Consider the following 25,670-nt stretch of genomic DNA (forward strand, 5'->3'; position numbering starts at 1 on the left):
CCCTCTCCTCTTTAGTCCTCTTTAGTTTAGAGGACACAGCGTCCATGGTTTCCAAAAAGAATTTCAAATTTCAATTCGTCTGACTACAGAAGAGTTTTCCACTTTGCCTCAGTCCATTTTAAATGAGCTTTGGCTTCTTCTTTGCATGATAGAGCTTTAACCAGCATTTGTGGGTGGCACGGAGAACTGTGTACACAGACAATGAGTTCTGGAGGTGTTTCTGAGCCCATGCAGTGATTTCCATTAGAGAATCATGCCTGTTTTTAATGCAGTGCCTGTTTTTAATGCAAGATCACAGGCACATGATATTGATTTTCACCCTTGTCCCTTGCGCACAGTTTTCTCCAGATTCTCAGAATCTTTTGATGATATTATGCACTGTAGATGATGAGAAATTCATCGTCTTTTTACGCAATTTTACACTGAGGACCATTATTCTGAAATTGTTCCAGAAATTGTAGACGCAGTTTTTCACAGATTGCTGAACCTCTGCCCATCTTTACTTCTGAAAGACTCCGCTCTCTAAGATACTCTTTTAATGTTGAGAACTGTCAAAATTACACACAGTAAATATTCACAAAAAGTGAAACAACAATAATTTTTCCAACATGAAACAAACACCCAGTTCTATTTCAATAGAGGATATGGAATTTAATACTTTGATTACAGATGTTAGATGGTAAAAGTAGCAACATTTACTTACATAAAAAAACCCAAACATGTTTTAGTGGAATCTCATTCCTCTAATTTACACTCCCAAACATGCTAATGGCTTTTGAGGTTGTATTTTTAAATATATATATATATATATATATATATATATATATATATATATATATATATATATATATATATATACACACAGTATATATATTTTTATATTTGAAGTAGCCGAGTAAGATAATATACTGGGTCTGTTAAAATAAATTTTACAACAATATTGCTCTATAATTAAAAGAGATGGTCTGGGACCCAGGAAACAATCCATCCAACGCTAATTAATAAACAGAATCCATCAACTTGATATCGATTCACAGTGGAATTTACTGGAACCCATCCACTTAGGTTTGTGCTCATCGCTACCAGCAGTGGATCCATAACAATCAGCTGGTACTGGGCAGGTGCTTCATCTTGGAACAGAACCTAATCATTGAAGGACGTTCTGTCGCAATCGGCCAAATTATAAGGACATGTTCGGTTTCTGCCAGCAGGGCGTCTCTGCAGCTTTCACCAAAGACAAGAACTACATAAAGTTCTCTGGGCCAGGTGCCTACGACTGGAAAGGTATACCACGCTTTTTAAACGTTTTGGTAAATAATTAAATCTATAATCATGACTCTAATTTACTCAGTGTTGCATAAAATTGATTGGAACAAAAGAATGACTTTATTGGACTTCTACAATGTTTTCATGCAAATGGAGTTGTGTGAGATCATAAATATTTAAAAGTAAATATTTTGTTTTTAAATGTTTTCATTTTTGGTTTTCCAATTTTTGCCTCTCAGAAATAAAGGTATTAAATTGAACTTTTGCTTGTTGCCGGTGTGGTACCTCAAGACTACAGCTTTATTAGTATGTATCTTTTACCTGAAAAGGTCTATGTAGTGTTCTTTTAATCATCTTAAAGCTTTAAATAAAAGGTATATCAATTATGTACCTTAAATAATTTATAAAAGTATACTATACTCGAGAGACACACATTAAAGGTACAAAAGACGCAGTACTGATGGTACCATGCCAGCAACAAGGAAAAGTACAGTTTGCTACCTTTATTTCTAAAAGCGTTCAATATATTTCCCAGATTTCCTAGCTTTGTCCTGAATGCAAAAAAAAAACAAAAAAAAACCCAACATTTTCACCTCCTGACAATTTTAAGGTACTGTCCGCATGGAGCCTATTGAAAATGGTTTTCTGGATTCCTATGAAACTGGAGACCAGAATGTACTTGATGAAAATCACATTCCTCTGACCATCAGCAGCTATTAAGGTGAGAAGGTCAATGCTTTCATTTGTTCTCTGGTGGATTTGGTTTTCCTACATATATTTCCTGCAAATCCTATATATGTTGCTGTAAATCATACAGCAACGTATATGGATATTTTCAGGTCATTTATAGCACGTAGAGTATGAAAAACTATTAAATTGATTACGTCAAATGGTGGAAAAGTGCTTCCACATATTTAATACCTGCCCTTCAGTCAATATATATTTATACACTTAATTGCTCTTCTTGATGCAATTTTCAGGCTGAAGTAAATCACAATCCAGGTGCTAAATTAATCTATTTGCATTGACTTTACCCTGTGTTTTTCACTTGCACATGAAGATATAAATGCATAGTCAAATTGCATTTTCATTAAGACATTTGGAAATCCTGTTAGTTCATATTGTAAATATTGAAGTAATGTTTGGACTTTACTTCAAGTCCTATTTTGTAAAAATTGGCATTGTAATTGGCAGTGTAAGTCACCATTTATGAATAAAGCCCAGAGTTTTCCAGTAGCGACAGTGCCACCAATGAATATACTGTACATCTCATTTAAAGCACCAAGTGTTTTTCAAAGCTTTCAAGATCCAAGATGGATTTGACATGTTCCTTTAGCTCTTGAACTTTTCAAGGCTTTGCTCTGGACTCAGGAACGAATCTGTTGAAGAAAGAAGAGCAGGTTGTAGTGGCAGGAGCACCACGATCCAATCTCAGTGGTGAGGTTGTGATCTTAAAGCCTGACGATGTGGAGGATCAGAGGAGTCTGCGAGTAGCTCACGTTCTCCGAGGCCCGGGTCTGGCATCCTCTTTCAGTTATTCACTGGCTGTAACAGACCTCAATGCAGACGGGTAAGAGGTCTAGAACTAGAGACCCATCCTACTGAAGGCGTGATCTAACCTATTCTTATTTATATACTTTACTCATAACACTGAATGTTGAGTCATACCATTCTTTTGTTTTCATAGCAATACAATTGCCAGAATAATATTTTGAAAAGGCCAATTATATAATTTGTAGACCTTAATTCTTAGTCATGTCAACAATATTTATTGATATAGAGACACAAAGTCTTCCCAAGTTCTTAGGAGTCTTTTGTAGGAGTGTAATTATGTGAATGTTTACAGGCAATGTGACAGGAATGAAGATCAACCTCAGAGTAAAAAAAAAAGGGTAAAAATGAGAAGTTTCAGTATGTTTCTCTAAATGTTGTGATGGAAGTTTCCTCCAAGTTTCAATCAACAAAACATTCAGTTCATCTAAACTAGAGCATCCACAATCTGCTTATTTCTTCTCCATTGCATCCCATAGATGCTCTACAGCCATGTAGTCCTGCCTCAGAAATCAGCCCTCTCAAACATCCTCAGGAGGTCAGTGATACTTTTCTCACCGCACTGTATCAGTGTTTTTACCTGTGCCGCCTCATCTGTCGTTCTAGTTTCCCCTTCCTGGATCTCAGTGACTGGTGTATGACTTTGCTGGCTCTGTGCAGGTGAAGTCCAGAGAAAAACGAGAAGCGGAAGGTGAAGCGAAGGCGTCAGCTCTCAGCACTGGTGGACTCCTGTCCTTATTTGGAAGCAAAAGTCATTATTTATATCTGGTAAAGTCATATTTATTCCACTGATAAAGAAGAGTGAATGGGTTAGAGCTTGTACTGTAAAGAACTTCAGCAGTTCACACAGTGGTGGCAACAGAAGGGACGGAAAACACTCCAAATTTTCTGAAGTGCCTCAGGAGAGGTCAGGGAATAAAAGTTTATGCAAAGAAGGTGATCATGGAGGTCATTTTGGCTCTTTATGTCAGCAAGGATTACAATAACGAAAGGCATAAAAGTACACAATAAAAACTCATGTAATGAATGGTAAGTACATTATACAGTGGAATTATACTGAATTAACTGACAACTGAGTATATAGAGTATTCAGACACTTTGGTTTATGTTATTTAATACACTTCCAGTGCATATATCAACTTCAGATTTAAACACATACACATGTTGCTTCACTTTGTAATAAATATGGACCAGAAAGAATGCATTCATAAACATAAACATAAGCATAATGCTTAAAAACAAACAAAACTAAATTGATACACAAAATCAGTCATTATAAAAGACATTGCCACTGGTTGGGAAATTTTCATGCAACAAGTAACAATCATGATTAATGCATAGTATTGCTTTTTATTTTTATTTATTTTTTTAAGAAACACAAAGTGTGCATCAGGGAAAGCCCAAAGTACTGAAATTCTGACATCGTCAATGTTGTTGTCAAATCAAATTATACTTAGGAAGCAAACGTAAAATTAACGCAACATTTCTACATTAATATAAGTTATAAGTCTTATATATAATATAAGTCTTCATTAAAGAATCTTACATTTACAGAAACCCCTTGTACTCACCCTGTGTGCTGTTTCTCTGATCGCTGTAGACTTGTGATGATGAATTAAAGTGTGTGGAACTCAGATGCCCCCTGCAGGCAGCAGATAGAACTGCAGTTACTCTGTACTCAAGACTGTGGAGCAGCACATTAGTTGAGGTAAATTTTTATTTATCTTTAATTTAATTTAATGTATTTATTTTGTAAAAAACAAACAAACAAACAAAAAACTTCTTGCTTTGCCTTGCATAGAAATCAGATGTTATTTTATTATTATATAAGGATTTTAAAAAAATTATAGGGTGTAAATATTGAGTGTGATTTGTTTAACAGGAGTACAGCTCCCTGAAATTGATTCTGCTCAGCGTGGTGCTCGCACTGTTGCCACTCAGCCTCCTGATCTACTTCTTGTCCAAGGTAATAACACAGGTGCATTTAAAAAAAATTGAATATTGTGGAAAAGTTCATTTTTTTCCTGTCATTTTTAAGGAAAGTATTGAGTGCATAAATGAACATACTTTTCATCAGGTTGACATTTCTGTATTATAAATTCTATATTCTAATATTTTGAGATACTGGAGTTTTGATTTCCGTGAGCTGTAAGCCTTAATAATCGAGATTAAAATACTTCACTTTATGCTTAATGAATCTAGAATTTATGAAACGTCCACTTTTTGAATTAAATTACGGAAAAAAGAGAACTTTTCCACGATATTCTAATGTTTTGAGATGAACCTGTGTATTATATATACTGTATATATTGCCTGTATATATCAGTGATTGACAGGAGATAGAGAACGTCATCCCTCCCACCCAGAGTATGGTCAATTTTGTTCTCTCTCCCGGTGGCATCATCAGAATTCAAACTCACAATAGGTGGAAGATAGCACAAACGTTTTTCTGTTGCACCACTCAGGACCCCTAAAACTCTATCACTCTTAAATGGCGTAAGTCAAACCAGTGGGTCCTTAGGAGCATCTCCAAAATTATTTGCACCCGTCATGCTGAGCAAAATGACAATATAATTTCAATAACGTGCAAAAAGTGATATTTTGAGCTTTAAATCTGGCAACGAATTTTGGGGATGAAATATTCTGATGTTTAGTAATTTATAATTCTTGTAAACATGATGATTGTAAACATCACCAGCTTCCTCCTCCTCCTCTTCATCATCATCATCATCATGAGGCTTATCATAATCATCATCATCATCAATATCATGACCATCATCATCATCAACATCTTCATCAACATCATCATGATGTCATCAACGTCAACCTCTTCATTATTGTAAACATCACCAGCTTCCTCCTCCTCCTCCTCCTCATCATCATAAACATTATGAGGCTTATCATAATCATCATCAACATCATTATAAACCTCATGAGGCTCATCATCATCATGTCATCATCAAGATCAGCCTCTTCATTATTATAAACATCACCAGCTTCCTCCTCTTCATCATTATCATCTTAAACATCATGAGTCATCATAATCACCAGCTTCCTCCTCCTCCTCCTCCTCAACATCATCATCATCAATATCAGGACCAACATCATCAGCATCAGAATTATAAACCTCATGAGGCTTATCATAATCATCATCATCATCATCATCATCATCATCATTAGCGTTCTCATCATCACAAACATCAATAGCATCACCATCATCCTAATCATTGTCATCATTGTCATCACCATAAACTTCTCTGTAAAGGTCCTTCTTAAAGGCTCTATGTAGGACTGTATAACCGAGTGTTTTCCTATCAGAAAAGGTTTCAAGTACAATCAATTTTGCAACTGTGCAATTGTGATGTACAAAATGACAAATGTTTTTTTTTTCTTAATACCTGTCAGGCATTTCCTTAAATTGACCTAGCATGTCTTGGTATTTTGGCTTGGTTCTACTTGGAATGCTTTCTGATTGGGTAACATACTCTTGTAGGGTTCTATACAGAAACTTTAAGGGTTCTACAAGAGAGACCCAAAGGTCTTAAAGGTCAGGTATTTTCTAAGTGTGTGCATATCGTGCAGTATGCACTGTTATGTTGTTTCATGTTTGATAATAAACAACTACAGAACTACAACTCGTGTGTACATTGTACAATATAATCCTAAAAATTAGTGTTTCCCTATGAGAGAAGGTTCTCAGTACCCTGAACCTTGGAGGAATGAAAGCCTTCGCAGAACAGAAAAAGACTGGAGGTATTCCTAACACCAAAAGAAGGACTGAATCTGGAATATGATAGAATCTGGAGTGTTCAAAGGGCGTGACGGTCAGGTGTCCATATACTTTTGGCCATGTAGTGTATATAAAATAAATAATTGCTCATCAAATGATACAACAAATATAAAAATAGAGAAGCGCTCAGATCTAAAGATGGAAGGGTTTTTTAATGTTGTAGATGCATGCCATATGCCTTGTGGTAGGGAGTGCAGAAGTTTTCACACCCTTAGGACAAAATAAAGACAAATATACAGTAATTTTCCGAAAATGTGAGCAATTTAACAGAATTCTTTATTTATGCATTTAAAATATAGTAAAAAGAATAATAAATAATGCAGATTATGATAATAATGAAAACAAATCCTATTTTTCTCTCTTTTAAATGGTATGCGCACACTTGACCTCTTTAATGACAGCCTGAGGGCAAAAGTTATTTTCATAACGACTTTTTTTGTTGCTTTTACCTCATGTTATGAATTTTTATTAAAAGAGTATTGTCTTCTTAGTTTGCATGAATCCGCTCCACTGCACTGTTGAGACACACATTAGTGTGTGTGTGTGTGTGTGTGTGGCCTCAGCTCAGATGATTTTCTGCTCCAGTTGGAAGCAGCTGTGGCCGAGGGTGTGTGACGCCACTCTCACACCATTCATATTTCATTCCCATAAAGGGACATTTCGTGTTGTTTTACACACACACACACGCACACACACACACACACACACACACACACACACACACAGAATCGAAACAGAAAATTGCTGTCTATTAAATGATCCTTTTCCCGCTGATAATTACTCCTTTACTCAGTAATCATGTATAATACACCAAGTCAGATTAAGGACAACTTCCCAAACATCTCTCTACAGCTCCATAAGCGCGTGCACAAAAAGAAAGAGCATGAAAAATGTGTTCATATTCATACCCTCAGTTCCTTCAATAATGCATGTCTTTCTCAATTTGCCACGAGATCCACAGGAGTTAGAATAAAATAGAAATGCTGCTCTAATTCTCACTCACTTACTCAATTTCAGTAAGCACTTTATCCTGGTCAGGGTTGTGGTGAATCTGAAGCCTGTCCCGGGAACAGACCCTGGACAGGCCATACACATTCACACACTCACTCACACTGTGGAACATTGACCAATTCACCTGCATGTAATAGGCAGGTGGAAGAAAACCAAAGAACCCACAGGAAACCCACACGGACATAGGACCCTCTTGTACAGAGAGTAACTCGAGCTTAGGATCAAACCGATGAGGAACTTTTGGGAGTGGAGTTACTGTTATTCACCTACAAGAGAAGTCCCAAAGTGCTTTGTTCCACCACGGCTATATTACAATATTTTCTTTATTACAGAGCAACACATCATACATTTATAATCACATTTAATGTTGTGGAAGATCTACATTCCTGTTATCACTTATATTAAAACAGCTATAAACAGTTGCTCCATCATCCCACTTCTCTCTCTCTCTCTCTCTCTCTCTCTCTTGTTTTTATATCTAGAACCTAAACAAAAAAAGCAACTTGTCACTACCAAGGGGCTTCTTCCTCGGAAAAGCTTTATTTCTCCATCACATTGTCATCAGGTGTTTATGAATCTGTTGATTTGCATATTGAGCATCAACAGCCATTCGAGCACGTTCCATCATCTTCTAGCCATGTGAGTCAATTTATTTATTAAATCTGAATTAGAAAAAAAAAACAAAAACATGGTAACAAACACTCAAAGTAAGGATAGAACAGACGTGTAAAGAACATGCATGTGCTTAAGTGAATATATTTATTCCCATGTGTGTATACTGTCACATATTTAGACTGATTTTCTTTCATATTAATATATAAGATTATGATTATTATTCAAACAAACATTGCTACAATAATTTGAGGTACACTGGCTCATGTTTGGTTCTTTATGTTGTAGGTACAAGAAATCATCTGTGTGTGTGTGTGTGTGAGCCTTATACAGTAGTTTTGTTTGTCTAGTACTGCCTTGATGTGCTGTTTCAGTGTGTTAATACAGATTTCTGAGAGAATATACAACTTTTGAAGGATATTTCAATGCAACGTAAATGGTCGTGTTCCAATAAACTGCATACTGCACAACTGCCTACTGTCTATAGCATCATTTATCATTTTGTTATTTATTATTCATCCCTTATTTGAAATCTACTGCAGCATCTGTGAGAACATGCTAATTAAGAAGTAATACTTTTGCTACCATAGAAAATGTATAAGGATATCATATTATATTATATTATATTATATTATATTATATTATATTATATTATATTGAGGTAAGGTGATTCTCTCTCTGAAACTGTATTGCTATAATTTCTAAATAAACGGCTGAGGTCAGCAGGATCACATGACCTGGGTCCAGTGCTAAGTAGTGAACAGCTTTACATTCACAGTTTCTAAATTGGGAGTGAGCAGGAGCTGGTTTTCATGTGTGTGTGTGTGTGTGTGTGTGTGTGTGTGTCACTCGGTGTTGTCATCCAATTGAGTGTTGTAGCTCTTAACCAGAGGCTGCATGAAGAGGCCAACAGTTCCAGAAACGCAAACCAACACAAAGATCCACAGGAAGAGTCGGTCTATTACCATCGCCACGTATTTCCAGTCCTCAATGATCTGAAAAAGGAAGCCAAAGCTTTGTTGAGGATATATATTCATTTTTATTTATTTAATCATTCATTTGACATACCTTTCAATATCACCTGTCGGAAAACTTATATTTGTAGCTTTACCTCTGAAATGTTAAATAGACTTAACTCAAACTTAAACCATATTCTTTTTTTTGTTGAAGCTTCTTCCAGATAAGTCCCTGTGTAGGTCGTTACTATAGAAACAAGCTGCTATTGAAGAAAACTAAACACCTTTTGAGCCATATACAGTTATAATGGGGATGAAGATCATTATAAATATATTTCCAGTGAGGTTATTCACATGAAATTTTCACCAGACATCAGTATTAACTCGCAAAATCTGCAAATATAAAGAATTCACAACATTAAAGTACATAAATAAAGTTATGTGTAATAAAGCGGAATGACACGGGGAAAAAAGTATTGAACACGCTAAGAAAACACCCTAATTTCTCCATCTGGGGATTAATAATTATCTTATCTTATCTTATCTTAAGAAAAAGCAGTTCTCCAAGGCAAGGTAAGGCAAGGAACCAGATGAAATCCGTAAGTAATTACACCCCCTATCTGTGCAAATTAATATCAGCTGGGTTAGTAAATTGATGGTCTATAAAAAGGCTTTTCGTTATCAAGGTGTCACACAAGAAACATCAGTTAATACTGGTGAAAATTTCATGTGAATAGCCTGATTGGAAATATATTTACTGAAAAAATTGTTCAGTCACAATAATCCAGACTGCACCTTAATAAATTAATGAACCTGCAGACATTCATGTTTAAAACGCAGTTATTGAAAGATGATTTTAAGAGAAGTGCATGAATAACGCCAATGCTCACCGCTTCGTCATCATCCTCGCTCTTTATCTTGTCAGCAATGTATCTCACGCCCTCCACAGCCATCTCCATATCCGCTGAGCACTTCACTGCTAGCCGTTTCCGGATCTCTGTGTTATCCTGCATTTCTCTATTCCTCCGGCTGAAGGCTTTGGAGTCCTCATTCACAAAGAACGTGGAATCCGACAGAGCGTCCTGCTCTCTTTTAAGAGTGTTCTCAGAGAACGAGCGATGTTGGTGCATGCGCCGGAATTTCTCACGGACGTTGGACGACCCAGGCCTTTGCATGAACAACAACGCTGGCAGATGATTCAAGAAGAAGCTCTTGACCCACGGTGGCATGGTGTGTGTGCTCGGAGAGCGGTGATGAATGTTTAGCACGCACACGCTGGTGACGATGGAGAAGGTCACCAGCACCATGGTGAACATCAGATACTTGCCAATGAGCGGCACAGCCAGCGAGGTCGGAGGCACAATCTTGGAGATGAGAAGGAGGAAAACAGTTAGGGCCAAGAGGACTGAGATACACAAGGTTATCTTCTCTCCACAGTCCGAGGGCAAGTAGAAAACCAAGATGGCCAGAGATGTGATAAGAACACACGGAACGATCAGGTTGATGGTGTAGAAAAGCGGCTTGCGCCTGATGATGAAGTCGTAAGTGATATCCAGGTAAGTGAAGTCATCTGGGTCTTCATTCTTGCGACCGGGAAGAGACACAATATCCCATTCACCACTGGGTTTGAAGTCATCGCGGCTTGCGAAGTCGGACAGCAAGACCAGGTCAATCTCCGTGTGGTCGTACGTCCACGAGCGGAACTTCAGTGTGCAGTTCTGTTGGTCGAATGGAAAGTTTCGCACCTCAATCTTACACGCACTTTTATAGATGGCTGGAGGCAACCAAGCAACCTCACCATTGCTGGACACGACGGCGTTGGAGTAGAAAGACACCTCGTAAGTCCCGTCCGCACTAAAAGCCAGAAACACAGTTTAGAGGTGAAATGTGAGTACAAAAAAACTCAATATGTTTTATCAATATGTTATCAAGAACACTCATAAAATCCAAAGCAAACATACAAAGACTTTGTTCTCAGAATATATGAAGCTAATAAAATGTTCATTTTAGTTTTTAATCTTTTAGTCCATGCCAGCTCAAGTAAACATCGTCATTATAACCGAAAAGGAGACGAAACCATGGGCGTAACCACGCATTCTTTGGGGGGGTCGTCCCCCACAATGTTGAGGAAATACCAATCTGTCCCCCCCAATATGCAGTACAAAATATTTTCTATATCTCCCCCTTTAATGAACCCTGCCAACGGATCTGTCTTTTCTTCATCTATTCTATTTATTTATGTCTATTCCTTTTTAATAATTTTCCACAAGTTCGTTGATATATTTTAGCAGCTCAGTCTGTAAGAAATGGAGACAGTAGCCAAACGTAGAAAAGTTCAGCAGAGCATACAAGCTTTTTTTCAGACAGTAAGTAACTAGATACCTAAATAGTAGGTAACCTTAGCTTAGTATAGAAGGCATCATACCATGGCTTGGATTGTTCTTAAGAATGTCAATTAACTTTTGATATTTGCACACCCATGAAGTAGGCTAGGCTAACGTCAGTTCCAGTTTTTGACCATTAACGTTACATTCACTTGCATATCCTCCCGCCGAGTTCGTTGGACCCCCTCAATGTCCATACCATGGTTACGCCCTTGGACGAAACAAATACCAAGAAGATCTGAAATTCATGTAAATAGTTCAAAGATTCTACTTTTCCCTCAAGCTCTCATCAATAATATCATTTGTAATGCAAATGATTGGATTAAATTACAAAGAAATGCTAAATTGAAGCATTTTCACTAGTGGTCTCAGACTTTTGGACCCCACTGTAAATTAAACAGACACTAAAGTCCCTTAGCAAGCAGGCCTTAAAATGGAAACACAGTGATATCTGGCACTAAGCCACGTTCTCCTGCTCATCCCGTCTCACTAATGCATGCCTAATCTCTCCAGAGATCACTGAGTACCCCGGACATACTCTCCTGATGGAAGCCGCGTCTGGACACAAACACGGGGTGTTTATCCAGACACTCAGCAACCCTGAGTCACACTGCTATTCCAGTATTATCTGTGAATATCTGCTTTAGTTCAAGTTAAACTTTAGCCTCTGTACGCTTTACCTTTTTCCTTTCACTCGGTTTTGTATTCGACGATCATTAAAGCTACAATGTTTGCTAAAAATGAAAAAAAAATGGACTATTGAGTCAGGAGATAAAAATCCTCTATAATCAGATGTTTCTGAGCTGCTGTCAGTCACCCTGACAATCCTGTAATATTAACTCACAGGAAATTGGTATGCATACAGTACATCATTCTGAGAACCATTAAAATGTCATCAAGCTCCCAACTTCAGGTACGAAAGAAGTCTGACTACAGAGTGACAGACAGGAGCTGGCAGCCAATCAGAGAGACTGAGAGCATGAACGTGTAAATGAATGAGAATGAGAACGTGAAAGACAGCGATCTTATGGAGTTTATGGTATGTCCTCAGATTTATCCTCATTGTCGACTGTGTATATTTACTGCAGAAACCCTTGGGCTGTGTCCCAAATTGCACTGTACTAAATAGTATGTCAGAAAATGATGGACAAATGCTCACTTATTGTAGAGGACGATGTCTGGCAGCCATATGTGCTGTGACGGAAGACGAACTTTCATGACACCTTCGTACTCGTCTGGGTTCCACATTAATCGGTAATCATTCCACACCTAAAAACACACACCGAATCTCTAAACACCTCAGTACAAAAACTATACACTAAAGTCACGATTTCTCACTGCTGAATCCAAATCAGAATCGACTATTTTGGTTCTTTAAGGAATTAAACGTGTGGTTTTACACATAATATACTCAACAACTCTTAGTACTCTGGAAGTACAGGCTACATGGGGAAAATGTGTCACTTATGTCAAGAAATATTAGAAATATATGACCCGATATTACGATATTATGATAATATTACCTGAGTGAGCCAGCAGTTGGTGGTCATAATCTGTTCCCTTTCATTCTGAAAGCAGATAATCAAGTGTTATCCATGTGCGTGCGTGTGTGTGTGTGTGTGTGTGTGTGTGTGTGTGTGTGTGTGTGGGCGCACGTGTCTCACCACACTGATGAGCTGAGCTAGAGACACCTGGATGGCGATGGTCACCTGCTGGCTCTTGTTCACTGCAGGTCGTATGAGCTTGTTGTAGCGTTCAGGAGAAAGGAGGTTATTAATTAATCGCTCCTCCACCTCAGCGCACAACGCCGCTACAAGACACACACAAATACACAAAATGATATATAAAACCAAACAACAATGGAAAGGCGTGATGTTCTAAAGCAAAGAGAGATTCGATAAAAGACTTGATTTATTTAGCATTAACATTTCCAACACCAGCCCATAATAATCCTTAAACAGCAGGTAGTTCTGGTCTACTGATTAGATTGAGGTTATACTGTACCTACAGCCGAATCGCAGCCGTGCCGATATTCGGTATAACCGCACTCTTGCTCGTGCGATACTGCGTAAGTATAACTCTGTATGCATGCAGAATCAGAGATTCTGAGGGAAACGTTATAATGATTTGTGACAAGCAGCCTGAGCAGTGCACGGGTGCGGCTGTTTGTCTAAAGGACACAGTCATAGTGGATTATATCACCACAGTTAATATGTTCAGCGACAACAAGATTCAAAATGACAGGCTGAGACGTCATGCTGCAAATACAGCCTTCAACACCCAGCCGTGCTGTCTTCACACGTCATCTGAACCGGGGGACGCAGAAGCTGCGCTGTGTGACGCTGGTAGACCAAAAGGATAAGTTCAAGCACACAAGAACAGCACACACACATTTCTTGATGTGGTTTTGGACACTTATTTCAATTTGTAAATATGAATAAAATTTGACTGTGTACTGTGAACACTAACATTCGTTAAAGGGCGGCCATCTTGGACAATCAGAAATAAGATTACTGAGTAATGTCATTAGTCAAATATAAAAAGACTTGGGCATGGGTTATGGAAATGATTTTGGTTGAGACAGAATGGAATTACTTAGTAGAGTCGCACCATATCTCTACTGAAAAACTAAAGAGGCAGAAGTCATAATGTATGGAAAATCTGACGCCTGCTATACGGTCGAGATACGCATTTCTCATTGCCTCAGGAAGCAGAACATACGTTGATTCTCCGTGTAGAAGACTCTTCCTGTCAACGGTCAAACTTCATTATCTGCTTTATCATCAATTTCATGACCTTTTAACTCATCAGCCATGTTTGAGTCAGAGTGGTTTTAATATACTCACACACACACACACACACACACACACACACAGACACACACACACACACACACACACACACACACACACGAGTCACAGCTGCCATATGCTTGAGGCATTGACTCTCGAGTCTCTGGAGATCAGATCACTGCCTAACACTACAAATGACATCACAGTCTAATCAGCAAATGTTTTTACTACACAATCTCACAATCCTGCCCTTAAATATTATTATTATTATTATTATTATTATTACTATTATTATTATTAAGTCTTAATGGAAATGCAAATAAACAAGTCCAAAGAAACGTAATGTAAAATATGAAACAAATGTTTAGTGATAAAAAAATAGAAAAATGAAAAAACACTGCTCAAACAATAGCTAAAGGCATCAGATGTGTCCCAGTGGGTGTGGCCTGATATACTAATGAGAATGCTTGATTGACAGCTCTGTGTCAGAGACTAAACACAATGACATGTGGGAAGAATCTAGATTCCTTCTCTTGGTTTGTGACTCTGGGTCTCAGTGCTCAGTGCTCGCTGAACTGAAGTGCTCATGCTACAGTTTCTCGGCATGATAACTTATCTGCTTCTTGCTCAGGGACATGTTTGTGTGTGCAGCTCATGGTGGGTTGCACTCATTTTTATTTGACATACCGCTCTGGGCGCTCAGGTCAGCCACTTTCATGATCCATTAATAAAAACATTGTTTAAACACCATAAAATGTTTGATCAGGTTACTTGTGTTAGATGATGATGGTGTAGTTCATAAAGTATAAAGATTTTCTAACTCAGCTCGAGCTGTAACAGATCAAACCACGTCCTGCAGAGACGACAGAGTATATTAAAAAGAGCTTGGCAAAACGTGTTTGGACATGTCCCAAGAAATGCTGGGACCTTATGAAATCTCTCTCTCTCTCTCTCTCTCTCTCTATCTGTCTCTCTCTCTTTCACTCTGACTGTCTGTCTGTCTGTCTCTCTCTCTCTCTCTCTCTCTCTCTCTCACACACACACACGTGCGCAGCTAAGGCTTAGAGACACGACTGTTCCACCCGGATGCACTTCAACTCAGTGAATAATTCAGTTGCACTAAAATAAAAGCTGCCTCATCATGCAGACAGTGTTGACACACACACACACACACACACACACACACTTTGCTGACCTCTAATACAAAATAACAGCTGAAACTTTTAGTTTAGTACTAATACACAACGATATCGTGTGTGTGCATTTAATATTCACCAGCTGAATTATTTAAAATCCCCTCTATCTATCTATCTATTCATAGATTTTTATTCATCTATATATCTATTATCTCTGTCTATCTGTTCTTCCAAGTATCAATACAGTCATCCATCCATCCGTTCGTCCATCCATCTATCCATGTTTTTTTTCTATTTATCTATCTTCCATTTCTACCATCCATCCATCAATCCATCTATTTTCCCCTAAATATCAACGCTGTTTTCATGCTGAATGAGATGAGTGTTTGCTTGTAATGACAAAAAATGTGAATCAAAATATGGGATGCAAAATATGAATCAAAAATGCATTTTTTAGTTTTTCTGTTTGTGTGTGTGTGTGTGTGTGTGAGCGAGAGAGAGAGAGAGAGAGAGAGAGAGAGAGAGAGAGAGAGGGAGAGAGAGATTGTCATTCTTTCAGCCTTTCTGCAGCTCTGACTCACTGGGCAAAAGATTTAATCATGGTTATGGCATACTGATCCTGCCCTGAGTCCTACACACACACACACACACACACACACACACACACACACACCAAAACTGATGTCCTGCACCATCACTTAAATATCATACACTGTCAATACAAGCTATATAATCTTTATACATATACGCTGCACAGTGAGAGAGAGGGAAAGAGAGAGAGCGAGACAGACAGACAGACAGACAAAGAGAGAGAGAGAGTGTGTGTGTGTGTATGAGAGAGAGAGAGTGAGACTTAGAAGCCTTTACAGAAGCCCTGCTTTAACCTGCATAATTAAAAATTGATAAGTATCTGACCTCACAGTGAGGTTATACCTTCTAGGTCAACTTCATTACCTCTTCATGTCATCTCTCCATGACATTAAAATAAAAATAAAAACTCTTCAACTTTCAGAGATGTGTACATGGTTTCTGCATAACAGTGTGCTTTCCTGTACTGTATTACATCATAAAAAATTATATATATGAACAAACTGAAAAGTTATAGTTATATTAACATAAATTGGTTTGAACAATGTTTAGTCGTTATGCTAAGTGGGGCCAGGGAATAGCTTGCTTCCGTGTTAGCTAGCTAAACTTGCTTGTTCATGAACAACACGTTGATGATCCTAATTCACGGTTGTATAACACTGAAATTGTTTATATATTTATATTTCCCAGAGGTGTTATATTGGGCATTCTGTTATAATTTAAACCAATAACAGAAATATTTACCAAGTCGTTCATTTTTGCATCATATGACACCAGTAACTGTAGTGATTATTATTATTATTATTATTATTATTATTATTATTATCTCACTAGGGTGGCAGTGCTACACAATAGGGTGGCACTGGCCACCCCTGGCTACACCCATGCTATTTTTTCATCTTCAGTTTAAAATGATGAAGTCCATAATGCTTTAGGTTACACTGAGAATGTTAAAGAGTACACTAACAGGACATTTTTATATTGTAGAATTTAATCTTATTTAAACAATTGCTGAGTGGAATTAAATGCATGGAAGGAATGGATCTGGCAACCTTTTAACTAAACATGCAAGTTGTTTTTTTTTTTTTTTTTGGTAAAGGTTAGTGTGAGGTTCGTTTTTAGTTTAATCTCCACACTAGTGAACCAGATGTTCCAAGAGTTTCCAAAAGCACAGCACACTCATTACTTACTGGTGAGGAAAAGCAGCCAAAGTCCTTTTTCCATCCGAGGAGCCATGTGCAGATCTCTCCCTCTCTCTCTCTCTCCCTCTCTCCTGTCAGCGTTCAGCTTTCAGCATTCAAGTCCAGTTTGCGCTCTTAATCACGCATCAGTTCAGTCATTTTGGGTGAAAAACGCATGCGGGGGATTTTTAATTCTGCAGCCTTCTATTAACAGGCTTCAGCCAGCCACTTTCCCTACTAAAAGCACATCTCTAAACGAGAGAACAGAGATTTTGCTTCTCATCTCCATCACATGAGCTGGGATAATCCAGCAGGATCCACTTTTGCTTCCCAAAAACCTCTGGCACGAAGCGCAAACTGGAGCCATCCTGACGCACCGGGTTAAATGGCTCAAGAACAGGGTTGCCAGATTGGTGTTTACTGTTTTGGCAAGTCTAATTAAGTTAAGTCATTACTCAGTGTCCACACACTGAAACGCATTATAGTAGGCTAGAGTTTCAGGACCATGATGCAACATATACAGGCAGTAATACAATACAAACAGGACTACATAACATGTACTGTACATACTCAACAGTGACGACGTTTACACGGACGGCAGTAATCTAATTACTGACCTTATTCTGAATAAGATAATATTCTGATTAAGGTGTTTACATGAGTCGCTTTTAGAATATTCCTTTCATTTTCCTGTTTTACATGTTATAGAACATAGATCGATTAACAGCACACGTCATTACGACCCCACGTCAAGCCGTCCGACGTTCCCTCCAGAATTTCACGTATTGACATACAGTTGGTCTTCATTATGGGACCGTATACAGTTTTGGGTGTTTCATTTTTAATCCGCTTCAAGTGCGGTGAATTATTGGTCATGCTGTACGTGCAAACAGACGACTGCTTGAAGCCGTGGGCTGCGTCCCAAACCGCGTACTGACCTCCTATATAGTAGCTGAAATACATGTATCTCTCCTATTATATAGCAGGTAAGTACGCAGTTTGGGACGCAGCCGTGCTCTCTTGTTTGACTTCAAACGGTTGAGCACTGCCGTGTGTGTCCATCTGTGTTTACTTAGAGTATGAGTTTAATCAGATTAAGGTCATCAATAATCACTGTTTACCTGCTACTTTCTTAATCTTAATTGGGTTAATATTGGATTATTGTTGTCCATGTAAACGTACTGAGCGTGAGATGAAATACATGGCCAAAAGTATGTGGACACCACTCCTGATGATTGATTTCTGGAGTTTCAGCAACATCCATTGATAACAGGTGCATTAAATCAAGCATATAGCCATGCAATCTCCATAGACAACCACTGGCAGTATAAGTGTCTCAGCCACAAAGCGGTATACAACTTGTTTGTCCAGCACGTCCCATAGATACTCGAGTGGAATGAGATCTGGGGAATTTAGAGGCCAAGTCAACACCTTGAACTCTTTGTCATGCCCCTCAAACAATTCCTGAACAATTTTTGCACTAAAATGCTGAAAGAGACCACAGCTATTAGAGAATAACATTGCCATGAAGGGGTGTACTTGGTTTAACGTCGTAGTTGGATCTCGGGAGTGGGCTGGTGGTCTGCCGCGACACGAGCCACTGCCTGTCTCAGACCCTGCCTCCCTGGCGCCCCCGGATGCCCTTGGCTGGGTGTCCGGTCCCTTGCAGGAGCCCGGGGCGTTTACTTTGAAAAAATTAGAGTCTTCAAAGCAGGCCGCCCAACTCGCCAGAATACCTGAGCTAGGAATAATGGAATATGACTCCGGTTCTATTTTGTGGGTTTTCAGAACCAGGGCCATGATTAAGAGGGACGGCTTGGGCCTGGCGCAAGACGGACGAAAGTGAAAGGACCTCGGTTTAACGTCTCATACGTTAAACATGGATGAAGAAAAGTACTCATACATGGATGAAGAAAAGTACTCATACTGGGAGGAAAGTGAACTGCAATATACAGATGGCATGCCGTGTAGCAAGTTTTTGTTTTTCTGTGTGGAACATTTCCTTTATGTCACTTATGCTTCATAAGTTCTTCAGAACATCATATAAACATCTTGCAAACGCATGTAAATGTCAACACTTTCAGAAATGTATCAGCTGTTGTGGTATTTTCTTTGATTAATAATTAAAAAGCTCATACACATATAGCACCCCTGAGGTCTTCTTAAATTTATTAAAACACGGAAACACACAATCTGGCAACCTTGTCCAGGACACACGAGGTTTCGTGCTTGTTGAGAAGAGTGATGAGTTGCTCATTAAACACTGAAAAACAGGGGAGCAGTCAGGAGAACTTTCTATTGATTTTCAGTCTAAGGGGTCACATAGAGACAGAACAAACTAGAAAGATAAATAAACACCTCCACAATGTAGCCATCAGTTTGTCCTTCAGCTGACACACACACACACACACACACACTCTTTCTCTCTCTCTCTCTCTCACACACACACACACACTTTCTCTCTCTCTCTCTCTCTCTCTCTCTCACACACACACACATACACACTCTTTCTCTCTCTCTCTCTCTCTCTCTCACACACACACACACACTTTCTCTCTCTCACACGCACACACTCTCTCTCTCTCTCAACCCACGCACACACTCTCTCTCTCTCAACACAGACATGCACGAATCCCAACACACCACCGCAGCTCCGCGGTGGAGAGCCGTGATCGTATAGTGGTCAGTACTCTGCGTTGTGGCCGCAGCAACCCCGGTTCGAATCCGGGTCACGGCAGGAGTTTTTAATCAGATCCGAGGTCAAAAAATTCTGCCCTGAACACCTACACCTCTAATCCAACAGCCGCCAGAGAGCACATTCACATGACACTAATAAAATACACCAGATAAATTCATGCAGTGCTGCATTTAATGTCTCTAACCTGCTGTACACTACACACATACATACAGTATCTCACAAAAGTGAGTGCACCCCTCACATTTTTGTAAATATTTGATTATATCTTTTAATGTGACAACACTGAAGAAATGACACTGTGCAACAATGTAAAGTAGTGAGTGTACAGCTTGTGTAACAGTGTAAATTTGCTGTCCCCTTGAAATTACTCAACACACAGCCTTTAATGTCTAAACCGCTGGCAACAAAAGTGAGTACACCCCTAAGTGAAAATGTCCAAATTGGGCCCAATTAGCCATTTTCCCTCCCCGGTGTCATGTGACTTGTTAGTGTTACAAGGTTTCAGGTGTGAATGGGGAGCAGGTGTGTTAAATTTTTGGAAGATTATTTTTTTAATCTAAAGATCATTATCTTAAATAATAATGTGAATGAGCAACGATTTAAATCTAACTGCAGTTTTAGCAAAACTAGGAAAAATGCTATAAATGATACAATGTTATGATTATCGGTTCATAGTGAGTGAAAAGTGAAATAAAAAGAAATAAATATAATGTAAAGATATATTTCTTGGATTTGGTATCTTATTGGAATACTCTAGATCTAATCTAATCGCGCGAAAGCACTTTATTTATGCACTTGAAGCACCAGATGGTTATGTTTTATAGCTAGCAGTGATTTATGAATCTTATCCACAGGCTTAATGGCTTCACCATCCAAAGTGCCCCTGCTTTTAATGAAACACTTTTAGTACTCGTAAAACTCTTGTAATTAAAGTTCATTTAATTAAGAAGTTGCACAAAGATGGCGGGTTCCTTATTTAATAGCTGTTCTGTACAGTTTTGTTTGGTGTGAGGCAATAGTGATTAACATGAGTGATTTATTTAAAAGTGGTAGTTTATTAAAAGTAGTGATTTTATTTCCTATTCAAAGGGGTCCCTGGTTACAAAATGTTAAAAGAGAGAGAGAAAAAAGGCACAGAAAGCAAATATTATGTCACTAGATGGCGCCAGTGCGGTGTGACTGGGCTCAAAGTAAAACTAACATATTAAGAGTGAAGAAAGTGACCTAGACCAATGCACTTAGAGGAACGTTCTCAAAAAATGTTACGTCATATAACAAGACTGCCGGAAAAAAAAAGAAGAAGAAAAAAAAAAAAAACAACACAGAGTGTATTTCACCCACGTAGACCTCATGAGGATGGAGGGATTGTTTAGGGTTCCTCTGGGTTTGGTCTGTGGTTACAGGGTGGTGCTGTGGCTTTAACTCATGTCAAAGGAAGGTGTGTTTTTACTGCCATAAGAAAGTGTGTTTTCAGTATTTCAGTAAGATGAATTGTCATGCCTTCAGGACTACAATACGTGACAATACATGTGTTCTGTACATATAGATAATGTGAAAAGTGTGACAAAGACATGATGAAATTCAGCATTATAGGGTGTCATATGTAAGGAATAAAACATTTAAGGATGTGCTATTATAGGAAAATAATCAATAATGGGGTGGTGTGATGAAGCAGAGTTATTGTTACCACTCTGAGGTTCTTTATTTTCCTTGAACGGCACGTCCCAAAGTGGTTTATTCCTCATATACCACAGCAAACTTCAAACTATTAATAGTTTTTGCAAAACATAAATAAAGCAGAGATGAACGTCACAGGGAAAAAGTGTTTGAGAAATTGCACCTGAAGATGTTTGATGAGATCAGGACAAATGAAGAATGATCTTTGTGCCCTGCAGCGACTCGGCAGCTGATGAGAAAAAAAGTGAAAAGCTTTTGATCTGGTGGATTATAAGAAGCTCCGCCCACAAGCCTCTAATCAGGAAGTTCAGTGCAGGTTGTTGTGCTGCTGCTGGAGCTCGGCCTGATCCACTTTTAGTGCCTGTTTTTCACTTAAACATGAACATGATGTTGGGCATCTGTATTTAATATTAACATGACCTCTCGGCTAAACAGCCGAGATACACACACACACACACACACACACACACACACACACACACACACACACACACACATCACTCTTGGACATCTGAAATATTTATTAAAAGGTACATGAGTTTGAAGAAGCTGAGCTGGACTTCACAGTAGCGTGGTCTAAACCCAGTGCAGATGTTCTCCAGAGACCTGCAGCAGAGAGTGAAGGAACCGAGACGTTCTCATCACGAGGAACTGAATTAACACGGGTGGAAATAACGTGTCTGACTCATGAAGCTGGCTGAGAGAATGTAAAGAGTTAAAAGAGTGTGTAAAGCTGCTCTAAAGGCAGAGTTTGGTTACTGTAAAGAAGAGGAATGATAACAGAGTGATCGAGTATTCAATCATTCACTGCATATTTTACACTATTTTCCAAATTTCATTAAAAATGGCTGAGAGTATAAAAAAACAACATTATTTATAAAGTTATATAAAACTTATATATATATATATATATATATATATATATATATATATATATATATATATGATTCCTCAGGGTATTTTTAGTATATTGATTTTTTAATTATAAAAAACAAGAGTATTTGTCTTTAATCCCATTCTGTATTTGATGATTTGTTTGTTCTTTTTATGAAAGCCGGCCGTGTGATTTTTTTTTGTCCCCTCACGTCTCTCAGCAGACGCAGAATGCACACACAGGTCTGGTCTGGAAAGTTAAAGCTGAGAGCGGTGTGGAACATTCAGTGTGGTTTTCACTCGCTGTACCTTCCTGTTTACCCGAGCAGAGAGATTTATACCGCAGAGCAAACAAAAGCAAATAATTAAAAAAAGAACACACAAATAATATATTCACTCAGTTGATAAAAGTAAAAGTATCTGATAATGAATGAGGACTGAAAAATACATTTATGCTCCTATTTAATTAAAAATAACATTTTATTAAGACACGATTTTTGTGTGTGTGTTCCAATTTCTCAAGAGGTCAAGTGATAATTAATGTGCTTGAATTTGTTTTAAGTTTTAGGATTACATTTAATCTCAAACTGTTGAGTGATTAGAGAAAGTACGATTTTGTATTTCATCCTCATTTTTAGAATTGTTTTTGCACATATTTGCTTTATTCACAAAAAAAAAAAAAAGAAAACACAACAACAAAAAACTAAAGCATATGAAATACATCTTAAATCTGTTTGACATACATAGTGCAATAAATTAGACTTCAGGAAATTAAAATGAACAACAACAAAAAATCACTAGAGATATTTATTAAAAATAAAATAAAACAAATGACATTTTAACAAAAATTATTTTTAAAATTTGAGTAGAAAAATTTACTGATCTATACATTTTTTTGGCCATTCTCTTACAGAGTGTCAATAATTTAAAGTTAAATGTTTATACACATTGAGCAGATGATAAATCACTAGATGGGTAGATAACTAGCTCAGTATTTAGTATTTATATAGCTCACTAGATAAATAACTAGCTCAGTATTTACAGCATGTATAATAATTAATAAATAAAACGCTGTTCTGTTATATAAAAAATCAAAAGAAACCCCAATGTTGATTATTTTCCTATAACAGCATGTTCCGAGTGTTTTATTCTTCTTAGACCTCAGCAGTTTACCAACAATTTACAGTTTCCATACATTAAATGACAACATGTTATAAGAACAAAAGTATATCTATATATATGTAATGTCCTGAAGACTTTCTCATGATGGAAACTTTTCATGAGCATCATCAGGAGGATCTAAAGCTGAGTAACTGACTGTGTAAATAACATTATATCTGACGGGTTACACAATAAGCGAACATGCTGTTGTGTGTTTAGACCAGATTAAAGTGCAGGGTGAAATCTGGGGCTTTAAATGAGATGTGTTATAATATTACACAACTATATGAAGTCTAGCTCTAATTTTGCATCGTGTCTGAAAAAGAAAAAAAGAACAACAACGGTGTGGCCTGAGACAAACAAAAATAGCCACACATCCTGTGGAAAGTTTGAGAGGTGAGAAACTGATGGTGTTTCTGAGAAAAGCGACTCGGCGGTCAGAGCAGCCTGCAGAGCTGCAGTGTGTGAAGGGGAAAAGAGACAAACAGAGCTACAAAACCACACACACACACCTCAACACCTTACACACACACACACACACACACCCCTCAACACCTTACACACGCACACGTGCACAGAGGTGTCCACACACGCACACACACACACACATAGTATATATAGCATATATGTTTTTAAAAGTGTTTTTTTTTTTGTTTTTGTTGAGAATGTCAAGAATGTTTGTTTAAAAATTCTGTTCTTAAGGGCTTTAAAATATTCAAATGAATAATCACACCCACCCACCCACACCCACACACACACACTCTCCATATAAAGAATATTGACATATTGATATAAAGACATGTAAAATATCCTAAATTCAGTGCAGTGTATATATTTAACATGTAATGTACACATTTAGCTTGACTACTATAATTTTATTCAACTTATAATATATTAAAAGTAGGAAAAACAGTCATATGTCCCTGGTAAATGACCTTGGTCATAGTCATGTACTGTATACTAACATCCAGAAAACGTCTGAACTACATTATTGTATATAATGACAAACCCTTTAATGTCAGATATATCTTCAGGATCATAATAGGGTGTGTGTGTGAGTGAATGTGAGTGTGAGAGAGAGCGAGAGAGCGAGAGAAAGAGAAAGAATGTGATTGGTTAGCGTCACACAGTGGTGAAGGAGGAGCCGCATTAAGGCCTGAATAAAACTCCTCCCAAAAATGACACAGACATCTTGCATGTATTTGTGATCATAATTCAGAAGAATAGGAATTAGATATTGTTTGAATGTATTAGCACTGGCAGGAAAATACAGTATGAAAAATATATTTTCTTTTATAATCTTTAAATACGCACTGGATTATGAAACTCACCAGATTACACTTGACTTCTGTTCAAGCGAAATTATCTGTTTTAATTTTTAAATAAAAGGTGCAGTGGTACTTTACTTCTAACTTGACACTTTACAGTATGTTCTTGGTTCAGTTCCTTGATATTTTAGCTTTAATGACAGCGTGTACTCGAGCTCCACAAGTTTGTATAAAACGTGATAATCCATATTAGATCAAATCCATTGGACTGTCATGAGCTTTAATGGAACATTTAATGATAAACATGTAGGGTTAACGTCACACTTTTGCTTATATTTAAATAGTGGCCTAGAATATTAAGATATTGGTCATTTCATTTCCTTGTTTTAAAGTTCGTAAAATTTTTACAATTTTCCTTATTTGCAGTTAAAAAGAAAAAAGAAAAGAATCCCAGATGTTCTGTGTAGTCTCAGAAATTTGGACCCCTGTATGTCCATGGAGAGTAAAAAGGTGACAAACTTTAGTGTAACAAAGTGAAGTCAGTAATTACAACAAATATCAATGATATATTTACATTTATGGCATTTGGCAGACCCCCTTATCCAGAGCTCCCAGGCCTGATTACTGCAAACCCTGTTCAATCAAATCAACACTTAAATATAACTTTTTCAACAGTATGAAGTTGGTTAAAAGGTCTTACTCAGTAACACACTATGCCAAAGATGA

At 37.8% G+C, this 25,670-nt stretch overlaps 1 protein-coding gene and 1 non-coding gene across 2 annotated transcripts; one reads left to right on the plus strand and one right to left on the minus strand.

Moving 5' to 3' along the window:
• Nucleotides 1-8,967: 8,967 nt before the first annotated feature.
• Nucleotides 8,968-19,067, minus strand: LOC128612039 (neuronal acetylcholine receptor subunit beta-2-like). Its single transcript, XM_053631943.1, has 7 exons — nt 18,807-19,067; nt 13,579-13,740; nt 13,235-13,447; nt 13,094-13,138; nt 12,730-12,839; nt 10,077-11,040; nt 8,968-9,225 (listed from the first exon to the last, which is right to left on the minus strand). Exons 1-7 carry the CDS (start codon nt 19,065-19,067, stop codon nt 9,076-9,078), a joined length of 1,905 nt encoding a protein of 634 aa, XP_053487918.1. The 3' UTR covers nt 8,968-9,075.
• Nucleotides 19,068-19,932: 865 nt separating this feature from the next.
• Nucleotides 19,933-20,004, plus strand: trnah-gug (transfer RNA histidin (anticodon GUG)). Its single transcript has one exon. It is a non-coding gene; the product is annotated as a tRNA-His (tRNA).
• Nucleotides 20,005-25,670: the final 5,666 nt, after the last annotated feature.

The sequence above is a fragment of the Ictalurus furcatus genome, chromosome 8 (assembly GCF_023375685.1).
Source record: "Ictalurus furcatus strain D&B chromosome 8, Billie_1.0, whole genome shotgun sequence".
Classification (NCBI taxonomy): Eukaryota; Metazoa; Chordata; class Actinopteri; order Siluriformes; family Ictaluridae; genus Ictalurus; species Ictalurus furcatus.